The following is a 15,458-nucleotide window of genomic DNA, read 5'->3' on the forward strand; positions in this document are numbered from 1 at the left end:
GGAGCTGGAGACTGGACGTAGGCTGAGCCCCGGAGGTCAGCCTGGCAAAGGTCATGTGATAATGAGGCTCTGGGGTGAGATGAGTTTGCCCTCCCCGACCTGGCAGGAGACCAGCCCGGGACGATAGATCTCAACGAGGGGTGATGCCAATGGGGCACCGCCTGCCCCAGGCCCCCGCCGCCCGCCTCCCAGTCTGCACACGGCTGCACCACCCGCACGCTGATGCCTCGGCGCCTCTTGCCAAGGCAAGATGTTTTCCCGTCGAGGATTTGACACAAAAACAAACTTCGAATGGCTTTTATCGTGATGCGTGCTGACCAGCTTTCTCCCCCATCTCTTCGTTTGATGATGCAACACAGCAAGGAATTCTGAAGACTAAACAAAACGCTTGGCGCCTTCTGAGAGGCCGCGGCCAAGCCAACACTTCAATACTGAGAGTTGGCCTGGTTCTGCTGCTCGCCCACCCTGACTCCCCTCCTGCCACCAGCAGGCCGCAAGCGGCCAAGGCAGAAGGAGCCAACGCAGACCCGTTCCATGGCCCTGGCGGATTCGCTTCCAAGGCAGATTTTTAAACCCGTTTGCCTTCAAATTGCTCCATGTTTTCCTGCCACCGTCCACACGTCATCGCACCACAGCCTCCGCCCAGGTCACAACGGGTCAGTCCCTGAGTAACTGGATGTCCATGAACTGCTCCCATTGGGTCAGGAGGAGCCCCCACGCCCGAGAGCAAAGCCAGAACTGGATATGCGCCCTCCACAGTGGCCGCACGTGGGTGTGGAAACCTACGCACACCAAATTTTACCATCTATGCTCTTATAAATGACACATGAAATACAAGTGTAGGTGTCAGCATGTTTAGAAACATTCTTGGGAGAAACCAAGTCTTCAAATCAACGTAAGAGGTCAATACTGACTGGTACATGGGTTAGGGTGGTCATCCACGTACGTGACCACCTCTCATCCAGTCCTTACATCCGCCCGTCACAGCCGTAACTGAGCGAGACTGGTCATCAGCCCCACCAAATCCAGCCTTTTCCTTTTCCTTCCATCCCAAAATGTTAAAGAGAAGGTGGAAGGGAACACATGCTGGGAATCCAGGGACTGGGTCACTGCTAACTTCACACTATGTGACTCAGGCGAGTCCTTCGCCTGCCCAGCCTCCGGCTCTTCACCTGTGAGAGGAAGAGGGTGAGTCACTCATTGAGGAGCTACTGTGTACGTCTTCACAGAGCTCGTGATCCAACAGACCTGCCAATGGGAAGTGAAACACAACGTGACAGGATATTTTAATGGTGATGTGGTCAAGTGTCACGTGGGATGGAGTGAGAATAACTCTATCTTCCCAATGGGTGGCCGTAGACCTGTCCGCACTTGACACGGATGGACAGCTGGAGTTCCCCAGGTGAAAGGAGCACGCAGGGGCATAGAAATGGGGCCGGAGGAGGAAGAAAGAGTATCACGTGCATCGGAAGTCCTACACGATGCTGGGGAGGGCTTGGGTGCCGTGCAGGGAAGGCACCTGCAATCAACGGGTGCCCAAGGGGGCCTTGTATGGAGAGCTGAGCAGCTTAGACAACATAGGAACCCTGATGTTCACCAAAAGCTCCTATCTGAACCTTCACACAGCTCGACAGATAACCTCTATGTTTGAGGTTGCTTCTGATGATCTTTGGACAAAGGAAATCACGTGTGTCGAGCTGGTGTTCCTATCACCCCCGGCCCCCAGCGGCCCATTTTATTCATTAAAGAAAATAGGGCTCCGTGTTGGAACAACCTCCGGAGAAAAGGATTCTAAATTTACGAAGACCTCGACCTGGCTTTTGTGTTTAAATGTCCAGGAAAGGAGAGCAATTGCCTCCAATATTCGTCTTCAGTGAACATTATCCTTTGATTAACAAAACGCTTAGGGACATACGTCTGCCGGGGGATTTTCAGTTTTTCTAATATCACTTTGTAATGAAACAAACGGATAATGCAGGATGGCTTAATCCCCCTGGTCCGTCAGTACAGGAGCCGATGTGTACTGGTGGGGGATAAAGCCCCAGGAGAAATGATGAATTAAGCACCACACACTGTGGGAGAGGTCAGCAGTTCTTGACATAATGAATGAATTTTCCATTAAAAAAAGAAATGACAGGGGCAGCTGGGCTCAGTTGGTTACGCATCCCACTCCTGATTTCAACTCGGGTCATGATCTCAGGGTCGTAAGACCAAGCCCTGCGTGGGGCTCTCTGCTGAGCTGAGCATGGAGTCTGCTGGGGCTTCTCTCTCCCCTCTCCCTCTGCCCCTGACCCTGTTCACGGTCTCTCTCTCAAAAATGAATGAATGAATGAATGAATGAATGAGATTCTCAGCCCTAACGGCGACCTGCGGAGGCCTTCCACGGGCCCTGCTTTCTGCCATGGCTGAGCCCGGCCACATGGCCCACACCAGTCTGTACTACAGGACAAGACTGTTGGATCCAGGAGACACTGAGCTCCAAGAAAAGAAAACTCAAGTAAGAACATAATTGGGGGGCTCAATCGGGTAAGCATCTGACTCTGTGTCAGCTCAGGTCATGATCTAAAGGTCTTGATCTCCCGATCAAGTCCTAGGTCTGGCTCCATGCTCAGCACCGAGTCTGCTTGCAATTCTCTCTCCCTCTGCCCCTCCTCCCCCATGCTCACATGCTCTCTCTCTCAAATTAATATATTGTTTTAAATGAGATAAGATTTTTTTTTTTTTTAGGAAACAATATGATTGCATGAGAGAAAAATGGCTCAGTAGTTGTGGACTTAGAAATCCAGTGGAATACAGGATGGGCATGAGCATGGGATCTGTGCAGCAGTCAGTTGTGAGCTTCATGGGCAGGAAGATGTACACCGGCTAAGTAGTTAAAATTCCATTGTGTTCTAATTACCCATTTAACTCCTTGACTAGCAATGTGCATCACACATCCTGCTGTGATGTAAAAATTGGAGACCTAGACGACACAAACCAACAGTTTATAATATGACGGCAATGATGTGTATGTGCACCTACAGGACGGACAGGTAAGTCTTAGATGATGGGGACGTGATAAGCACACACATGCAGGATAAATGGGCAGATATAGACTATTTATAGATGACAGAAACATAACACACACACATCAGACACATACGTACATACAACAGAATTTTTTTTCAAAGCTGGGACTACAAGAATAAAAACCACTTTCATGTAAGAATAGTCTTACAGGATTTCCCTTCACTGTTTTCCTAATCGGTATTAGTATTTTACATCGCCGTTTAATTTAAAACGGGAGAGAAACAAATTTCCAAGCGATTCCTAATTGGTGAGGTTATGACTTAATCTGTGATTCACGTTAGTGTAAAAGATTTATAAGCAATAAATTAGCCTCGGTCTTCTTCGTAATATTGGTATCACGGTGCTTAAACGAAGCCGGGTATCTGTATGTAGGTTCCTACGTGTAATACCCAGAATCTCAGCAACGTGGGGATATTAGAGGGTCTAAGAGTTACTGCTCACCCGCATCTCTGATGTGTGATCACTTAAGACGGGAGGAAGCTGGGGGGCCGGGAGGCAGAAGAAAGATCTGTCCTACCTTCATGCATTGACATGGAACAGACTCCAAAAATACTGGTCTAACATGTGAAAAGAATGCCTGCGTCTTTTTTTAAAGATTTTATTTATTTGAGAGAGAGAGAGAGAGAAGAGAGAGAGAGTGCACGTGCACACACGCACGGGCAGAGGGAGGAGGAAAGTCAGAAGCTCTTGACATCTAGCTCCTCAGTCCACCTGTCAACACCTTCCTGGGCCCAGTAGGCAGCTTTTAACTTCCTGTTCAGAAACTTCACAACTTCACGTTTTTCTAACTGGGTGATAACGTCACCAAATTTCCCCCAGGCCATGACTTACTATTTCTCCTAGAAAACCACGATGCTTCTCGAGCATCACAGTTGAGAAGATACTCGTACCTGGACGTCTTGTAGTGAGACTGCGGAGTTAAATCTCAGACAAGCTCTTAAGGAAAGATGAGAGAAAAAGACCATAAAGGAGCAAAATTAGGTTTGTGTCTGTTCAAATTAGCAGCTACTAACCACTGTGGCTTTTAAGCTTCATAAAGTATTTTTTTTTATTGATCTGAGAGAGAGAGAGAGGCTGGGGAGGGGCAGAGGGATCTCCAGCACATTCCCCGCTGAGCCTGGGAGTTGGGGCCTCACCTCACTACCCCGAGATCACGACCTGAGCATGACCCGAGCTGAAATCAAGAGGCAGACACTCAACCGACTGTGACACCCAGGTGCCCCTAAACTTCAGTTTCAATGTATTCAGTTACGGGGGTGCCTGGGCGGCTCATCCGGTTGAGTGAGTGCCTTGGGCTCAAGTCATGACCCTTGCGCCGGGTCGGTCTCGGTTGGGGCTCCCTGCTCATCGGGGAGCCTGCTTCTCCCTCTCTCGGCCCCTCCTCTCTGCTTGTGATCTTTCTCTAAGATAAATAAAACCTTAAAGAAAAAAGAAAAAACCCTCCTCAGGTCAAGAACCGGCAAGAGAGGTGAACTGAGAGGATGCACACAGATAGGGCCTGAGGCTTTGCGGACTCCTGACCAGGTGGACACTCCTCTGTGGATGATCACCGCTCGACAGGACCAGCACACAGCGGACACGGCCCTTACAAGGCTGCTGGCCACACACTGAGTGCAAAAGGCTCACAGGCCCGGGGCTAATGCACACACACCGGAGCCTTACAGGGACCGTCCCTCCCTCGCACCCAGGACCCAGGAGGGGTGATGGGCCTTGTAGGTGGCGTAACTTATCCCTCCAGACACTTCCAAAGTCTACTCTGCTTCCAGGCAGACCCAGGCCAGCCCCGCTTGGCTCCGAGGCAGCACCTTAGCCCTCCTACTCCTCCAGTGAGTCATTGGCCTGAATTCCAACGCTATGTGATCTGGTAACTCCTATGCTGAGAACTCGGATTCAAATCCTCTGCTACTTTCCAGAAGCCTGACTCCTAGCACACCACAGAATGCCCTGAGCCCCAAATTCCTGATCAGTGTGATCAGGATGAGGTCCTCTTCCCCAGGTGGTTCCAACCCCCGGATGAGACCAGAAACGCCAAGCCCCACATGGCCTGATGCTTGGTAAATACCAGAGTCACAACAGTGTAACTATTAGGATTACAACTTATTCTAATTCTAACCCCAGGAGTTTGCAACCTCTAGCATCTAAGAGCTGCAGAGGGTCAACCTACACATCTGCTGGTGCCGGTAGTGAGGCCATAGGGACGGGTGGGGACTGTGACGAACTAGGAAGTCTGCGTTCTGACCAAGGGAGGTCCAATTCCAAAATGCACGTGCTGTACTGGCCAAATAAAAACAAAGTGACTGTTGGCCTGCGGTCTTCCAGTCGGTGACCACTGCCATTGTGCCAGGGGCTCAAGATAATTTAAATCTAATTACAAAGCTCGGTTACGAAGTATATTCTGTACTTACGGACACACCTTCATAGACGTTAATAAACAAGAAAAGAAAAGAGCCCTGTTCCTGATCATATAACCTCAAAAAAAAGAGACAAAAAGGACCTGAAAATAATGAATGACTATCAACGTACCCTAACTGGGTAGCAGTAGGTTATGAGCTTCATGGGCAGGAAGATGTACACCAGCTAAATAGTTAAAATTCCATTGTGTTCTAATTACCCATTTAATTCCTTGACTAGCAATGTGCAATTAACATTACAAATAATCAAGGTTAAAAATATAATTAATGCAAGTGCGATTTAGTCATAATTAAACTAATTACACACATACGTAGCATAATAAGGGATTGCAAGCCATTAAGGAGATATAAATGTATTCTTTCCTTCAAGAACAGCTATTTGAATTTCATTTTCCAATTAGTTTACAAATGATGGGACGGGATCATGAACAAGAGAGTCAGGCTTCCAGGGATGAGAAAAATAGACCATATATTTTTTGCTTTTGACATTCTGATCCTTCTATCCACAGGTACTGGTAAATAGAGAGGTTAGGGATGCGCACGCACGCACGCACGCCACCCAAGCAACAGACACACACTTTCTTCCTTCCACAACTGCAGGAAAAAACCAGCAGTGTGAGAGCTCGAGCATGCTTCGACTCCATACACGCGACTTCCTCTCAGAGCCTGCACCAGGACGCACACGTACCTCACACTCTCCCTACTGGTCGGATCTCCTTCCTCCTATTTCCCACTCACCTGGGTCAGCAGCCAGACACACGGGGCCCGCTGGGCGCCCGGAGAGACCTCAGGCCTGGCCGCTGTCTGCCCACACCCCCTCCACCCTTTGCGGATGAGATAAGGGAGCTTATCCCATTGGCACCAGAGACCCCTCCCCGTCTGGCACCTGGCAGCTAACAGAAAGGTAAACGTGGAAGGAGGACGCAGCTCAGACTCCAGGCCACAGAGCTGAGGGGATGCGGGCGGCTCTAGGGCTCGCTCAGGATGCCCTGGCAGGCTCTGGATTTACCCTGCGGGGGTCCTGATGACGGCGTGTCCTGAGGTCGGAGGGCAGTCCCCGTTGAGCATCTTGAATGTGCTGCTCTTCCCAGCCCCGTTGGGCCCCAGGAGCCCAAAGCACTGACAGGAGAGAAGAAGCGGGGGAAGGGCATGTCAATCCCAGCAGACAGCACTTACTCTCCGAGCCGCCGGTTTCTGACGCTCGCAGACCTTTAAAATCACACGACAGTGCAAAGCGCTCTGGAAGCGATCGTGGTACCTGAGCGGTGTGACTGTAGGGACACTCACCTCCGAGGGGTGAATCCAAGGAAGGAACCCTCCAGAGGGTGAGCAGGCAATGCCAACTACCGGGGATTGTGCGAGATCCCCCATCACATGGCGGGCAGTCCCCACAAGGCCCTAACTGTGTCCCTTTGTGGGAGATGACAGTCTTTGGAATTCACTCGTTGTTACCGTTATCTGCTTGACGCCACTGCACAGTTTACAGTTTGTTCTGGGGCACCTGGAAGGCTCAGTCGGTGAAGCTTCCGAGTCTTGGTTTTGGCTCAGGACATGACCTCAGGGTGGTGGGATGGAGCCTTGTGCCAGGCCCCATGCCCAGCGAGGAGTCTGCTTGAGATTCTCTCTCTCCCTCCCCCTCTGCCCCTCCTGCACTGAGCTCTCTGTCGCTCTCCTTCACAAATAACTAAATACTTTATTTTGTTTTAAGATTTATTTATTTATTTATGATAGACAGAGAGAGAGAGGCAGAGACCCAGGCAGAGGGAGAAGCAGGCTCCATGCCGGGAGCCCAAAGCGGGACTCAATCCCGGGTCTCCAGGATCGTGCCCTGGGCCAAAGGCAGGCGCCAAACCGCTGAGCCACCCAGGGATCCCCCTAAATCAATACTTTAAAAAAATGAACACTTTAAGTAGACTCTAAAAATATTCTCTAAGCCCCCAACTTGGACTCTAGGCTGCTCCAGACAGCAGTTAAGATGACAACCGTTAGTTCTAAACACGGACACTCGGCATCAAGCCAACATTTTGGAGAGTCTTTTGGCTCAACGTCGTCTTATGTTCCATGTGAAAAATGCCCTTCCTGCTGTCTTTTCTAGATCTAGTCCTTATCTGTCAGTATGTCCTTAGCTAGAGATTCCACGGTAGAGATAGAAACACCGTGTGGTTCTGAAAATCTCCTTCCAAGACCTCTGTGTTCTGGTGGCAGGGGCTGGCTTCCTGTCCACTGACCTAAGCTGACCTGGCTTTCCTGGGGCTGGAAACCTACTCGGGACCTCTGCAGGACAGGTGCTCCCTGAACTGCCACCTGTTTAAAGGTAGTCATCTTCAGAACTGATTTCTTTTTATGCAATTAAGCACAAATCAGGAACAACTTTCATGGCTTCTATCAGTCCCGATTAAACATTTCTACTAGAATTAATACCATATCCATGAAAAAAACTCTGAGCTATTGCTCTGGTGTGAGCATTCTTTTCCCTTTCCCAAGGAGCATTTTACTAGATGGACTTAACTGGCCATTTAAAGAGCACGGAAGTCCAAGCAAGAGCTAGAAGAGGTTCCCTTAATTAACTGGATTGATAAAATATTTGCATTCAGTAAGATGCCATCCTATAGCTAAACGATTAAAATTCTTCAATGACTTGAAATTTTTTTAAGATTATAGAAGAGAAGAAATTCCATCAATCAATTAGCAAAGTTTTCCCTGGGGAAAGAGCTGATAGATGCTCTACTCAGATTCCGTGTCTAGGGATTTTTGCAGAAATTCCAGAAATTTGAAGGAGATCTCAGATACTTTGAGCATAAGATATCAAAAGACATCAGATATTTTGAGCATGACACAGGCAGATGTGCAGTGAGAGATGCACGGGTTTGTAACAGGAAGGGTACAAATAGAGGGTCCTTACCTCTCCTCTTCGTAGACCCAAACTAATATCGCACACAGCAGTGGTTCTCCTGAAGCTCCCATAGCTTTTGCTGAGGTTGCATAACACAAGAAGGTCTTCACTGGTTTTTCCTTTCAACACTCTTATTTGCTCTTTTTCCACATCTATGTCCTTGGAAGGTGTGACTGTGCCCTGGATGGCAGAGTGACCCCTGGGGAGACGAGGTCAGAGTTACTTCACGTGGAAATGGAAGAGTCAAGAGGAAGGTCAGAAACCTGTTGAAACGGGAGATGTGGTCCTGCGCGTGGACTCTCAGCTCTGGTCCAGGCACCCCACTTCTGCATCGCGATTAAGAATCAGCAGGGATCTGGGGCCCCTGGGTGGCTCAGGGGATGAAGTAGCCGACTCTTGGCGTCAGCTTAGGTCGTGATCTCAAGGTCGTGAGATCAAGCCCCACGTTGGGCTCAGCATAGAGCCTCTTTCAGATTCTCTCTCCCTCTCCCTCCAGCTCAGGTGCTCTCTCTCTCAAGGAAGTAAATAGAATCTTAAAAATAAATAAATAATGAGCAAGAGTCCTTAACGTGAAGGAAATGTCCATGTTCCTAAAAGACAGTGAGGTGGGTAGATGTCCCACTAGGGCTACTCCCTTATTTTTTATTTTTATTTTTTAGATTTTATTTATTTATTCATGAGAGACATGAGAGAGGCAGAGACACAGGCAGAGGGAGAAGCAGGCTCCACGTGGGGAGCCCAATGCAGGACTCGATCCCGGGACCCTGGGGTCATGCCCTGGGCTGAAGGCAGGCTCTCAACCGCTGAGCCCCCGGGAGTCCCAAGCTACTCCTTTATTTTACGGACAATAAAGCCATGCCAGACTTTTGCACAAGGTGGGAAAAGGATGCATCACAAAATATCTGCAAGGAGTCGTTCTGTTTAAGCACTTTTAGCAAACAGGCCACTTGAACAAAGTAGACTGCACAGAAAAGAGCCTAAACATCATAGTTGCATAGTACACACCGGATTGTGTAGGAGGATCGTACGGTAAGTACTGCGCACAACACCGTGCAGGATGGATTTAGTGAGTTTTTGTCAGGTGGATACAAATTTAACCTTCGATTCAAATTAATCTGTTCTAAATCTGAGCTGCTCCCTTCTCGATCTTCCGTATGAAATTCAACCTGGCACACTTTAAGTTTAAATTTCAATTTCCCCTGTAAACTGCGACACGCCAATATTTTAATCATTAAATGGGCACAGACACCTAGTTAAGGTTGTGCCGAAATCAATTTCCTGGTTTTCGCCAATGTGATGCTGTCATGTGACATCAACCAAACTGCCATGAGACCAGTGGGAGGAGCGGAGTCAAGGGCACACAGGGACCCTAAGGATTCTGCAACGTCTCGCGAGCCTTGAACTATTTTAAAATAAAAAGCATTTAAAATAAAATACCCGCGGCCAGCTCCCAGGGCCCTAGGTCCTTTCTCTGTATTATTTTTTTCTGCGCCTGAAAATTACCATCGAACGAATGTAAAATCTACTCAACACACAACCTACAAGATGAAGGAATACGTGACACCAGTCACATAATGTTCAAAAGCACGAGACACGAATCACCAGAGACAATGAGATCAGTGGAGAATCACGGCATCGGTGCCGCGCGACCATCCCATTGGCACAGGGTGCCCTGGAGAACCTGGATTCTGTGCTGGGAGGGAGGACCCCACAGCAGATTTGAAGCGTAGAACTCAGGCTGTGTGTGAGCTTGATGCATTCTTTTAAGATTTAGTTCTTTATTTTTAGACGGGGGAAGGGGCAGAGAGAGACTCTCAAGCCGACTCCGTGCCGAGCACAGAGCCCACCGCGGGGCTCGATCCCAGGGCCCTGAGATCACGACCTGAGCCGAAACCAAGAGCCAGATGCTCAACCGACTGTGCCCCCCAGGCCCCCTTGACCTTAATGTATTTTAATTAATAAAACATAATGGTTGTTAATGTGCTAAGCCACCCAAGGACGGGGGTCGTGTGGAGTGGCTAATGGAACAGGGCCGAGGAGAGGCGGACGGAGCTCCGTGTGGGAGAAGGGGCTGCAGGTGTGTTCACGTTGTGAAGACGCATCGGATTTCACGCTCCTGTGTTTGCTGGTTCCTTCCCCCTTTGCCAGCTGCAGCGTGTCTCCGGACCCTCAGCTGGCCTGGCCTTTGCCGTCCTTTTCTGAGTCCAGGAGGAGAGAACAGGCCCTTTCTTCCCCAGGAGCCCCCAGCAGCGGCTCTGACCTCCTCCCCATGGGAAGCACCGGGGAGCCCCTCAGGTTCATCCCCAGAGCTTCTGGTCGCAGGGTTCTGAGGGGGCAGGGGCAGGAAAGTGCACCTGTTCACATCTCCTGTCATTGTAGCGGTCACTTTGCAGGCACTCCCGACAACACAGTCCACCCAGCCACGCTCAGAAACGCGCCTCTGCTTCCACGTCCCGGAGGAAGGACGGGCGCGGGCACAGAGTCGGCACGGCCAGCAGCAGCAGAGAAAGGCCGTCCTGGGCCACCGGCCTACGCGCAGCCCCCCACCAAGCCAGACCCAGGTCCAGCTCCAGATCAAAAGGGGACAAGGACGCCCCCAGCCCGCCTGCCGCTCGGCCAGGGCTCGGCGTCTCGTGGAGACTTGGATTCTGAGCAGAGCCCCATAGGGAGCAGCAGGGCTCAGCTCAGGGCCGGGGCTGGCCAGGGCGACAGCAAGGAGGGGCCCCTCACCCAGCACCCAGGCCCAGCGGTGGGGGCCGGTCACGACGGCCCATGGGGCGTGGGGGGAGGTGGGCACGTCCCTCCTGGGCATGGGGGGCAGGTCTTCCTATTCACTCCCAGGATTCAGCTCCACCAGCCCACAAAGGACCCGATGGTGGCGGGGAGTGCGGCACACACACAGCACAGGATGATGCTGGGGCCCGCCCGGGGCGTGGGTGACGCCAGCCTGCCAGAGACCCCGGCTGAGCAGGTGACCGGAGGCAAATGCCCCCCAAGGGGGGAGGGGACGGTCTTGGAGAGCTTCTTGGGCGTTAAATGCCCACCTGAGGGGACCAGGCTAAGAACCCTGGATTTCCCCGTTTGGGCAGTGATTAGCGGGCCCGGGCGGATGTGGATCTGAAAAATACTGCAATGCAGTGAGACGTCCACTGTAGGAGCCCTCCATGCGGCAGTGCCTGGAGGGCAGCGGCCGTATTCCAAAATACGTTTATCCTACGCTGTGCAAAGGAATCCAGGACGGGTTCCCTTTTAAGAACAAGTCTTCTGATGCTCCCGGAGGAGGAGCCTCCTGGAATCCACCCGACGGGACGCTGCAGTCTAGGTTTTAAAACAGATTAGACGCGTGAGGGCCAATCACAGAACCAGTCGTGTTTGAAAGGCACTCAGAATTCTCTTACAAATCCAGGGCAACGCTGGGTATCCACAGCCTCCGGCGTGATTGTGGCCGATTCAGGAGAGCTTTGGGATTCCGAGTCAGAGCGGCTCGCTGCTTCAGCAGATTGGAAGGATTGACAAAGGAAGCATGTCACGAAGCGACTGGCGGGAACAATTCCACAAAGGCGTCGCCACAAAAGCTCATAGCGCGGCCCCCGTCCTCAACAGGCTCTCCAGGGACACGGCCCTAGTTAGTCACTTCTTCACGAAGGATCCTCTTGTAGTTGAAGCGTGCAGCGCTTGGGAAGAGCAGGTGCACGGACGCAGGCCACGCGGGCCACGGAGGGGCACGCACAGCTCTGTGAGGCCTACGTGCAAACGCACATTTCTTCCCCATGCGTCCACAACATGTTAGCTGACAATACTCTAGATGCTCCTGCAAGGCTGCCTGAAGTCCCGCTTAGAGTAACAGGGACTTGTGTGTGTGCAGACGGGCCACAAACACAGGAACGGACACGTCAAAGGAAATATAAACATATTATATACTATGCACTGTTACGTCGTTAAACACGAGACGCGCGTGTAAATGTCATAGTATTAACACACAACACGTATTCCTCGTGCTCCTCGACGTTCGTCACCTAACAGAGAAGATCACAGCATCAAAAGCAAAAGGATTTGGCAAAGGGCAGGCGGTTGTCAGAGCTGACCTTCCATTCATCCCTGATTTTTAGGAGTTAATGCCATTGAGCCGTAAAAATAAAATACGTTAGGGGCGCTGGGGGAGCTCAGTTAGTTAAGGATTGGCCTTCGGGTCAGGGCACGATCCTGGGGGCCTGGGACTGAGCCCTGCATCGGGGCCCCCGGCTCAGCAGGGAGTCTGCATCTCCCTCTCCCTCTGTGTGGGAGTGCGCTCTCTGTCTCAAACAAATAAATAACATCTTTTTTTAACTAACTAACTGAATAAAAGACGAAAGAAAGAAAGAAAGAAAGAAAGAAAGAAAGAAAGAAAGAAGAAAGAGAAAGAAAAAGGAAGGAAGGAAAAAAGGAAGGAAAGAGAAAAAAGAAAGAAGAAAGGAAGGAAGGAAGGAAAAGAAAGGAAGGAAAGAGAAGAGAGAGAAAGAAAGAAAGAAAGAAAGAAAGAAAGAAAGAAAGAAAGAAAGAAAGAAAGAATTAATTTATGGTCTCAACTGAAGTCGCCTAGATGCTACAATCAAAGTAAGAGGGAAAGTCAACAATTTCAAAGGGGAAAATTAAATAATTAGAACGATCATGTCACCACTTGGCACTGCCACATCCGCCTTCCTAGCAGTGGTGACTCACATCAGTCCAAAAAGCAAAAAGGGACGAAAGAAAGACGGAAAGAAAAGAAAAAGCAGCATCAACCCGAAGCCTCCCCCGTTGGCAGTGTGGCCCACGCTGGGTGGACGCACTGGGTGTCCTGCGACCTGAGGATGGAGCCCCCCCGCCCCCCCCACCCCACCCCGGGACGAGCCCACGCCCCACCGTGGCCGCGGCAGACGGTCCCACTGCAGCGAAGCCCTGAGGAGGAGGAGCACGGTGCCGTGCGCGGCCAGCTGCACGAAGATCCAGCCCAGGAAGTCCATCTGGAAGGGGCTCACGTAGGAATCGATGCCGAAGCCGTGGGTCAGGTCGTACCGGATCTGGTTGTAACACAGCTCGATCAGGCCCTGCCCGAGGCAGAACTGCGGCAGCACGGTGAACACCCACTTGAGCACGTCGTAGATCTTCTGTAAATTCTGTGCAGGGACACGAACGGGGAAGGGGTCAAGCTCTCTGCACCCCCCGCTTCCCTGCGGGGCCCGTGTCCCAGGCTCCCTGCCGGCGCCCTGGAGGGCGCGCACGGCCACCGACCCAGACGGCGTTATTCCGGAGCCTGAGGTCTGCCGGGTCTGCCTGGCTGGGCCGGCGGACGTGCCCGGGGAGCCCTCACCCGCTTCCCCCTTCCGTGTCCCGCTTTGGGAACGTGCAAGTCCACCCTGAGCCCGTCCACAGTCATGCTGCGGAAGGAAGCACGGGATCTGCGGTTCACCGGCTCCCGGATGGAGGGCGCTTCCGTCTCACGATGCTTCACGCCTAAAGCCCCGTCCACACCTGAGCAGGTGAGACATAGGGGAAGACTTGCGAGTGATGCTAGAGTAAGTCAAGGCTTTGGGGGACTCGTGGGATACATGGAGGTATTTTTCCTGTGAGCAGAACGTGATCTGGGGGGGATTGACGGAGGGGACGTGCCCTGCAAATTCACAGGTGCACCCCTAACCACCACGCCCTCGACCCCGCGGGGTGATGGTACTAGGAGGTGCGGCCTGAGGGAGAAGACCGGGTTGGATCGGGTCAGTTTTATTATTTTTTTTATTTTCAATGCCACTTTTAAATTAAATGTCTACTGAGCTTCAACAGCTCCCCTAAAATTCACTCTTTTTTTTTTTTTTCACCATCCGGTGTGCCGTGGATGTCAGCTTCATCTCACCATGAGATTAGACTTGGGGCTGTGTCAGCCGTCGCCCACTAGGCCCTTCTGTAAAGGACCCTGTGCTCCCACCTCCATGGACTTCACTGCACTTCACCCTCGATAAATGCACAGAGCAGTCAGGTGCACCCAGCAGGTGTGGTCCGAGGGGCACACGGGGGTTCAGACCTCACACCCCTGCCTGCAGCTCAGGTCACGGTTTCGGGGGCCTGGGATCGAGTCCTGCATCGGCTCCTCGCTCGGCGGGAGTCTGCTCCTCCCTCTGCCTCTGCTCCTTCTCTCTCTCTCTCCCTCCCTCTCTCTCTCTCTCTCTCTCTCTCTCTCTCTCGCGCGCGCGCGCGCGCGCATACACGCGTGCTCTCAAATAAATGTTTAAATAATTAAATAACAGAAAATCAAATAAACGCAGTCGTGAATAAGGTGACTTGGGAGCAGCAGAGCGCGCGATCGCAGGTGTGAACTCTTACACGAGGCTTCGTCTCCAAGCGCACAGGGAAGCAGCACGGGGGCCTCATCGGACTCTTCCCTTAGCTCATTGGACTCGTCCTATCTGCCGCTCGTCGGGGACGCCAGCCCGTCCTAAACGGGCTTATAACCGGGGCTTTTGGGAAACAGTGTCCCTGAATCAAATAACGGACCACACCAGAGCTGCGTCTCTCCCCGGTTAGGACGTAGGAGCGGCGCGTCCCTGGACGCTGACTGCGGCTGCAAGAGCACAGACGCCGAGGCCCCCGCGCCTCCTCCTGTGATCCCGTCCCCAGGGCTTCGCCTGTCCCCCCCGGGGCAGTGTCCGCCCCGAGCCTGCTCCCCGTTCCTCCTTGAGCCGCAGGGCCCCTGCGAGGCAGGGACATGCCAACCCCGGCTCAGCTGACGTCAGCCGAACGGATCCGTTCCCTTCGCCGAGCGCAGGACGGCGTCGCCGCACCAAGGGCTTCAGCAGCAGCCCGGCAGTGACCCCAAGCCGCCGGTCCCCGCGCCCAGGCCGGAGCAAGCGAGCCTGCCCGGGGACGCAGGCCGCCGTCCCCAAACACCCGACACGGCCCCGCCGCACGGCCTGCACCGGGAGGGCTGGGCGGTCGCTAGGCCGAGCTCACAGCCCCTGGTCCGTCCCATGCCCCGGACGGAGGAATCGGGGGCAGGCCAGCAGCACAGAGGGGCAGCGGGCGGAGGCAGGGGTGCAAACTTTCTGGGGGTTAAAGACCACGGCTGGCAGCCTGTT

General features: G+C 52.3%; 1 protein-coding gene across 1 annotated transcript in view; it reads right to left on the bottom strand.

Moving 5' to 3' along the window:
* Nucleotides 1-15,458, bottom strand: part of ABCA13 (ATP binding cassette subfamily A member 13) — a 188,038-nt gene that overhangs the window by 29,519 nt on the left and 143,061 nt on the right. The window contains exons 45-47 of the mRNA XM_072791800.1: nucleotides 13,255-13,508; nucleotides 8,383-8,572; nucleotides 6,490-6,599 (exon numbers count right to left, since the gene is read on the bottom strand). Of these exons, the coding sequence (XP_072647901.1) occupies nucleotides 6,490-6,599; nucleotides 8,383-8,572; nucleotides 13,255-13,508 (554 nt within the window). The remainder of the gene's footprint in view (nucleotides 1-6,489; nucleotides 6,600-8,382; nucleotides 8,573-13,254; nucleotides 13,509-15,458) is intronic.

The sequence above is a fragment of the Canis lupus genome, chromosome 21 (genome assembly GCF_048164855.1).
Source record: "Canis lupus baileyi chromosome 21, mCanLup2.hap1, whole genome shotgun sequence".
NCBI classification, from domain to species: Eukaryota; Metazoa; Chordata; class Mammalia; order Carnivora; family Canidae; genus Canis; species Canis lupus.